We start from the raw sequence: 8,635 nt of genomic DNA, 5'->3' as shown, positions 1-8,635 counted from the left end.
AACAGCCAGCTGCTGCGACCCGGCCGCCATGCTGGGAAAAAACCCTCGAAATCATGTGACATCTGTTTATGTTCTGTGGCGTCACGTGGTAAGATCCCGCCGGTTAAATTAGGGCGTTTTGTTTCCTCAGTTTGGACTCTCAGGCACAACACACACGGCGTAAAAAGAAACAAACAAACTACAGGCAGACTGAAGGCAAAGAGTATGTGTGCAGTAATATGAGTCACTCTGTAGGTGGAGATAAGCTGTTCCCCCGAAACGTACATATTTTTGGAGTTATCCGTAGTCCAGGGATTCTTGCCAGTCCAAACCAGAAACACTCTTGTAATGCTATTGATAACATAACCATGTACTAGCGTGCTAGGATATTTTTTTGTTGTTATCAATTGATCTATACATTTTTGAATTGGCTAAATTACCAGGTAAATTCTTCACATTCTTGTTATGGTTTACCCACTGGACAAAATCCACAGGCATAAAAATATAGACCTACATAAAGCAATAAAAACGCTCACATTTGAGGAGCCAGCTGGTGTATTAAATTGGTCTTGAAGCCTAATGATGATGGAGCATACCCCTAACCACTTCCACATTTTGACTCCCTTAGGACAGTGGTTCTCAAAGTGGGGTCCAGGGAGCCCCAGGGGTCCTTGAGGGGGTTCCATGGGGTAACCAGCAAAAATTCCACTCACTATAATTCCATCCATAAGTAACACACCCTGGGACAAAATCTGATCAAATAGGGGTCTGTGGTCTAATTTTTGTCAGTTTAGAGGTCCTTGACATGAAAAAGTTTGAGAACCACTGCCTTAGGACACTGCAATCCCCAAGACTGTTGAAGTCATTGGGGTTTAAAAGTAGGCTAGTCAGTAGGCTGTGGATAACATGAATGACTCTCAGCATGTATAGGGAGAATAAGATGGGGATTAAAGTAGAGCCCTGTGGGACAACACAGATAAGTATTCAGAGAAGGATGCAAAGAAAAAAAAGATACATTTTGTTATTTAAATTTGAATTACCATATGAAATGACAAAAAAAGTAAGATAAAGTTTTTTAAAGTTCGTTTGTGTTTGTTGTTTTTTTTTAATGTAAGTTAAGGCATTTTTACGACAAGGAGAATAAATACTGTAAATGTCATTATTGTACAAAAACACTGTATGAGAAACTTTACGTACTACAACCAATGACTGGATATGCTGCCATAAGTACATAACAAAGGCAGTATACTTCATAAATAGCCTCAGATTGCCAATTCAGACCTACGTGGATCAGTTTATTGCGAGCCAAGGTGGAATAAACTCATCTTGGAAAAAGCAACACTCAGACAATTACAACACATTTTACAGTCACATTAAGGAACAATAACTGAAGCACAGCGAGTACACAAGTTCAAGATGCTACAAGAAACATTTTACAAACCAGCATGGGCAGTTCAGTTCATGTTACAGTCCAACAGCTTGTGGAATAATGCACTTCATGGCAAAAAAAATAAAGTCTTACTTTGGACTGACCTGCCAGATGAGATACGGTTGGCAAATTCTGAATTATAATTTTACAGAGTTGCTTGTTTTGAGTTGGAACCATCAGTGTATTGTGCAGAGCAGATGTATTTTTCAGGTTTTCTGTTAGTAGTAATACGCGTTCTGTTTACAACTTGCCCTCGAAAAATGATTCTTTGTACCTGTGTGATGTTGTGTCTTTGGAATTAAAGTAGCTGATCTTTGTATGACATTTCCATTTCACAAATAATTTGGTTTAAAGCCCTCACACAGTGCTCGGTCAAATGATTATAATGCTCTGAAATAGCACCATTCAAAAACAAAACTTCAATGAGGCACAGAAAAGCAACCCCATAATCCAAGAAAAACTGTGGCTACAGTATGGCATCCATTCAGATGGAAGGTGAGGTCACTCGCACACTTGAAAATCACGTTGCAAGTGAATCCTTGTCCTTTGCAATGCTACAAGGAAACTGTTCAGGAAGTAGTTCAAGATCTTGTTCTGATGTTTCTTATTTACACGCCCATCTGACATTCTCTTATCCATGTGAACAGTTTAAAGTTACAGCAAGTCACATTTTTTCAAATCCAATCTTGACTGAATGGATATGAGGTAATAATAAGATTGGACTTGATTAGATATGATTGGATATGAGATAATAATAGGATTGTGTGGCTTGCCTGACACAGCATTAGCAAAGTGGAGACAACCACGGCAATGATGGTGTGTATGAGGTGCCTTATAACATGTAATCATCCACTGAATATTACTTATATACTGACAAAGATTTGATAGTACTCAAAAAACAGAAATTTGAAATTGAGAATGAAGACCTGAATGTAGCCTTAAAGGAATAGTAAAGACAGGAGAGTGGTATAAAGCTCATAATTTAACTATCTCCAAGAAAGTAAATAAGCATAACTAATTCTTTAACCTATGGTATTCTAATTTAAAGAGATTTTCTCCAAAAATGGCCTAGTGACCCAAAGAAAAACATGTGCTACAATATGGCCTTTAATTTGTCTAAAGCTGAAGCTGAGGTCACACATTGTCATTATGAAAACTGTGTGAGGTTGCTCATGTCACATGGCAGTGAAGTTGATACAGAAAAATATCTTGCTGTAGGAATTCAAGTAGTCACAGGTACTAGATATTCAGCCTGTCATTGTAGGGAGCTAAAAAAAAAATAAAAATCCACGCCCTGATACTTGTCAAATGTACAAATTCACAAAAATGTACTTAGAACTACTTTTTAGTACAAATAAAACAATGTTAAACACAAACAGGGTGAATAATTTTAGTATCTTTGTATTTGATTCATTATAAAAAACATTGTCCCACAATGATCAGCAAATTGAATAAAAACACCTATTTTTCAGATTTCAAACCATAAAAGCGCAGATGTATTTCAATTCATCTTTTTGCTTTAACTCTCAATTAGTACTTATCATATTATACTTCAGGCCTCGTACCAGCCACTTTCCTTCCAGCGGGTCTGTCTCAGTCTCAATGAATCTATTAACATTAGTGCTTACAGTCCATGTTTATGCTGCTGACGAGAATTCAACTAACATACATACTGCAGTTTTTTGTATCGACTGCATTTCTCTAACCCTCTGCTGTTTTTGTTTCTGTGTCCTAAAAGCTACCAAGCTGTTCATGCCTGCCTCTCGCTCCCTCCCCTCCCTTCTATCTCCCTAGCCTCTCCTTCTTCCCCCCTCTTGCACTCGGGCTTCTCTGTGCTGGGATCCATCTGTGTGTTTGTTTGTTTCTCCTCTCTGTGTGAATAGTGTTGTCCTCTTCTGTGTTTGTGTAGACTGTCCTCTTTCCAGGTCTCTATGGTGGAGAGGAGGTGGTGTGATTCAGATCCCAGTTAGTGGTCAACATCTGAGGCTGCTCAGTTGTCCTCCTGGATCCATTCTCTTCACTTATGTTATACAGTAAACATTTTGTCATCATAATCGTATATACTATGACTCTGTTGTGAATGTATTCTGTATAGCAACATCTATTGCGTGCCTGTCCGTCCTGGGAGAGGGTTCCCTCCTCTGTTGCTCTTCCTGAGTTTCTTTTTCTGTTTTTTGGGAAGCTTTTCTTCATTCAGATCAAGGGTCTAAGGACAGAGGGTGTTGTTTGTTGTACAGATTGCAAAGGCTAAAGTGACTTGATTTGCAAACTTTTCAGGATTAATACTTTGACACGTCACAGAAGGAAAAGCTTAAAATTCCATTTAGCTGTTTCCGTTTCAGCATCCTGCTATTTTGTCTGCTGGCTCACTATCATACTGGCATGGCTTACTGTAACACTAGAACAGAGCAGAGCCATAGTCAGTGTTATTAGTAACACCTTTTTTGCTTTTCCTACTATGACAAGTCATAATGTGTGCTGTGAAAAATGCACGTTATGTAAATTTCAACTACAGTGTGTGTTATGCAGCAAGCCAAAAATAGGGTTTTACAATCAAAGAGGATGTTCTGTAAAATTATAAAGAAATATCTGTCTGTGAAAGACTCTCACAGATGGAGAGAATATGCAAAAAGACATGTAAGAACATGTAAAAAGAAAAGTGCTTGATTCCTGATGTTGTTCCTTCTGCACCAGCTGCTCTTCAGTAATATTTCTTATGGTTCATATTCATAAGCAGAGTGAACAGCCCTTTCCTGTAGTATTTAAATAAAGGGTCCTGGATGAGAATGGGGGCAAAGTTAGGTTGGGTTTCCATTGCCTCCCTCATGGGGGCAGATGAGCAGGGTGGAGTCCAGGTCCAGGCGGAAGGCCGGGTACAGCGGCTGTGAGAACGGGCAACGAAAGGTGTGCAGGAGCACCACCGTGTCCGACACGCTGTAGAAGGACAACGCTCCTTTTTGCCGTTCCAGGAACACGCCGATTCTGGGACAGGGTGGTGCAGCCACTGTGGTCTTGCGGTTGTCATGCCAGGCTGCATATCCAGCGTGTGTACACCTCAGCCGCCAAGAGTTCTCGTTGCGCCCCAGCAGGCAGGGTTTTCCTCCACCTTTGCGTCCGATGCTTCGGTAGGTGACGCCAATATCGACCCATCCCCCGCCCCTCCACTCTACCTCCCAGTAGTTGGCACCGCCAAACTGGCCCTCCCTGCACAGGACCTGGGCTACTGAATCAAAGCGCTGGGGGTGAGGCGGGTAGGATTGGGGCTCCTCGCCACAGTGGGCACCCTGGGGCCCCTCCAGGAGAACCAGAGTAGGGTGGGCGGTATCGCGGTCCAAGGACAGACGACATAAAACTGGAGGGAAGGAAACCGAGAAGAAAGAGAAAAGCTTATGAGGCATGAATTGAGATTTAGACAGCCCCAAACAAAATGACCATGATATTCAGCCAGAGACTTGACGGCTTGATGATCAGAAAGGGACTTCCCAAAAGTTCTGCGTAGAACAGCCAGATGGGAAAAGTAGCCATGGGCCTCTAACACTAAACATTGCAATCCCTGACCTCAAATATATTTCTTTCCTGTTTCTCATCTTTACTCTGCCACTGTTAGAGGTTTCAGAGTTCAGAGTTGATTGGGACAGTGCTTCAGTTGACATTTTGGCACAGAGGGAATAAATGACACACACAGACCTAATCCACCTCTGACCAAATGAATTATTAATGCCTAACAAAGTGATGGTACGCTGTCATCTTGTCAGCTGCCTTGTTTCTGTCGAGAGAAGGCACTGGTCTTAATGACAAACCTGGATGTCATAAATACAGTATGACTGCCTTCCATCATTGATGAGGATCCAGACTGGGGTCTCAGATTTCCCAGCAGGACTCTCATTATCTGAACTACAAGCATGGAAAGAAGAAAGAAAAAGAGGGCAAGATGGGGAATGACATGCATAAAGGTCATGCTGAATGGGTGCACCAGAGAGAGAGAAGTGATGCGGAGAGGGAAGGAAGGAGAAAGGGACAAAAAGTGGAGGGGGTGGAGGATAGACATGGTACTTACACCTGAGGAAAACTGCCCTCATCCTCTGATCTGCCGGTTGCAGAGACAAAGAGGACAGAGGGAACGACATCGGCACTGCTGATAAGGGACACATGAGAGAAAGACACAGAGAAACTAGTATTTAATACTTTTGTCCATATTATCAAAATAAATGGAATGTAATAAATTCATTCAACAGGGTTGAGAGAGTGGAAAAGTGGGTGAGACAAACAAAAGACAATAAGGGGAAATAAAAAGGCAGAAAACAAGAACGAAGAGAGCAGGAGTTAGACAGAAATGGAGAACACCTAAGAAATATGTATGAATAGCAAAATAGGAAGGAACGAACAAAGTTACAGTTAGAGAACCCACACAGAGGGGAAATAATGATGCTATACAGGCATTTGTGCATGTAGCTTTAGTACCAAATAATAAAGTCACTACATGTAGACCTTGTGAGTAGCATTGAATAATTTCGGTCGCACAAGATTTTATTTGTGGAAAAACTAGACAAAAGACTAATTAATGTGTTGCTTTTAGCTCATTTATCTCACGTTCTTGAAATTACCACGAGATGGAGCCAAAGTATGGAATTGTTTAAATCCTACAAAAAGTGGCTTTATCATTAAAAGGAACAGTACGGCATTTTGGGAAATATGTTTATTCACGGAGTGTCTGATGATAAGATCAATATAGGTATTAGTTAGGGCCGTTGGTTTTGGAGGTGTTTTTCCACATTCTGTGCTCCCATTTAATTTTTTTCTTTAATCAATATCCTCTGTTACCTATATTATCATTCATTTAGCTGTCGCTTTTATCCAAAGTGACTTACAATTGCTATATATGTCAGAGTTTGCACGCCTCTGGAGCAACTAGGAGTTTCCACCCAACTGCTGCAACTGCAAGTCACATAACATTGACCATAGGGAAAATAAATGGGACTTTTACTTTCAGAACAAGGGGCGCGCAAAATAACTCTTCCCACTTCACAACATCCCATACTATACCACTTTAATATCTGTCTGTTCAACATGAAGCTGGGGCCAATGAACAGTTAGCTTAGCATAAAACTAAGCTAACTTAAATTAGTTAGCAAGCTAACAAAGAGAAAAAACAGTTCACCAAAAATTTACCCAATACCCCACATTTTTCCACTTACCCTCAGTGGTATGTTGCCGTGCTGATAGTGTAGGTTGTATATGCTGCGGTTTGGAGTTCTCCACACAGAGATTTCTGCCACCTCCCCAATACAATGGATATGAATGGTATTTTATTTTTTTTTTAACTTGACAATTCCAATATTGACAATGTCCTGTTAACAGTTTTCATTGAGAACTATTTTCTACCAAATTATCATGACCACATCGAAGTTTTTTGGAAATATGTATTATTGTCTACCATAACATAATATGGCCAAAGTGAGAACAGAAACATTTTCAGTTCACCATTCATCTCACTTTTTAGCCTAGTTACGTCATATAACCTTTTACTCGAACAGTGGCTCTACAGTACAGCTTCTGTGGCTGTCACTGAAACACTTAAAAACTAAATAATTTAAACTCATTTACTGAATTTGATTGCTTCCAATTAAACTAAAGTGAACTGATTAGAACAGAGCAGTGCTGGATATGAGCCAGAGTGTGTTGTATCAGACATCGCTCTGTCGTCTTCAGCATGAATAATTAACATGTCCCCTGTCCCTTGCAGCGTTAAATGTCATGTCAAAACCTGCAGCCTGGAAAAAATGGGTCACTGCAGAACTGACACTGTCACAGAGGGTGTCTGCATTTGGATGTTTCTTGTGCTTACCTTTTACACACTCTCCACCAGACACGTAGTTCTCATTGACTGGAAGAGAGACGTAATCATATTATTAAACTGAGCACACATTTGGCACTTCGTATAGCAAAATCTATTGCAATATTTAAATGGTATTCACTCAAATATAAAATTTGTAGTAGGAGCGAGCACCTGCTCATTTGAGTATTCAGCACACATTAGTATTCAGTATATCACATCATCCTTGTTGACCATCTTCCTGTCTTTGGGTCATCAGCTGTACCTGTGCGGCTGATCTTGTCCACCTCCTCCCTGCAGACTTCCTCCATGCGGCTGCGGAGGTGGCACAGTACTCTCCTGGCGCCACTGAAAGCCTCTGTGGGAAGGCTGACGGATCTGGAGTGCCGAGCGGTGGTGAGAGGGACGCATAGCAAGGGAGCTGCCTGGGTTGATAAAGAGAGTGGAAAATACAGCATCTACAGCCCGCCCTCCCTGCCTCCTTAATTCCTTGTACTATTGAATTTGAAAATAGCACTTAAGCAGGTGCTGTCTTTTTCCTCTGGTCACTGCAGACTCATTATCTCCTCTCATCCATTCATCCTCCTCCATCCTTCATCTACAAATGAATCTCTCTGGGCATGTCTCAGTACGCACTCTGGTAAGTTCTAATGGCCTCCAGGATGCATTAGACCTAAGGGGTGAATATTAAATGCAAGACTTGCTAATGTGCACTGGTGGAAGAAGTGTTCTATTTACTTAAGTAAAAGTACCAATACCAATGTATAAATACTGGATCAGGACCAAACACAGCTAACCGAGCTGAGCCATACTATTCTATGTGGGGTGGTGATGGAGCAGTGGATAAAACACGTGCCTATGGTGTGAGAGATCCGGGTTCAATCCCCCACTTACACATCCACCAGTGTGTCCCTGAGCAAGACACTTAACCACTAGTTGCTCCAGAGGCGTGTGACCTAGCAATTGTAAGTCGCTTTGGATAAACGCGTCAGCTAAATGAACCAATGTATTGCCTCTTGAGGTACAAAGTAGAGCACCCAGGAGAGGCCAGGGCTAGCTGGTTAGTATGTTAGTATGTTAGCTGCAAAAAAGACAGTTACTTCTTCACATTCTAAGGTTAGTTCATTTTTTGAGTTTTAAATTAAAATTCTTGTCAAATCTTACACATTGCACCTTGAAAGTATCAGAAAAATGGCCCCTGTGACTGATATACTATTATATATGTATATGAAATTATTAGATTGTTAATACTGATACATCAATGTTGCATTTCACCATTACAGCTTTGTTTTTTGTGAAATGTTGGATAATTAGATCTGTTATTAAAAGGAAAACATCTGAAAAGTTTAGACTGTTAACAACTCTATGACATTTGAAACATGACAAGGGGTTTC

General features: G+C 40.8%; 1 protein-coding gene across 2 annotated transcripts in view; it reads right to left on the bottom strand.

The window, feature by feature from the left end:
- Nucleotides 1–1,246: 1,246 nt before the first annotated feature.
- The window catches only part of LOC123969982 (E3 ubiquitin/ISG15 ligase TRIM25-like), a 13,655-nt gene continuing 6,266 nt past the window's right edge, over nucleotides 1,247–8,635 (bottom strand). The window contains exons 5-9 of one of the 2 annotated variants that reach the window (XM_046047794.1): nucleotides 7,507–7,666; nucleotides 7,254–7,292; nucleotides 6,604–6,684; nucleotides 5,466–5,543; nucleotides 1,247–4,760 (exon numbers count right to left, since the gene is read on the bottom strand). In XM_046047794.1, the coding sequence (XP_045903750.1) occupies nucleotides 4,207–4,760; nucleotides 5,466–5,543; nucleotides 6,604–6,684; nucleotides 7,254–7,292; nucleotides 7,507–7,666 (912 nt within the window). In that variant the 3' untranslated portion in view covers nucleotides 1,247–4,206. The remainder of the gene's footprint in view (nucleotides 4,761–5,465; nucleotides 5,544–6,603; nucleotides 6,685–7,253; nucleotides 7,293–7,506; nucleotides 7,667–8,635) is intronic. The other variant, XM_046047795.1, reaches the window with a different exon arrangement.

Source organism: Micropterus dolomieu, linkage group LG04 (assembly GCF_021292245.1).
Source record: "Micropterus dolomieu isolate WLL.071019.BEF.003 ecotype Adirondacks linkage group LG04, ASM2129224v1, whole genome shotgun sequence".
In the NCBI taxonomy this organism is placed as follows: Eukaryota; Metazoa; Chordata; class Actinopteri; order Centrarchiformes; family Centrarchidae; genus Micropterus; species Micropterus dolomieu.
Note: the sequence above shows the minus strand (reverse complement) of the source record. Positions and strands in the feature narration are given on the sequence as shown.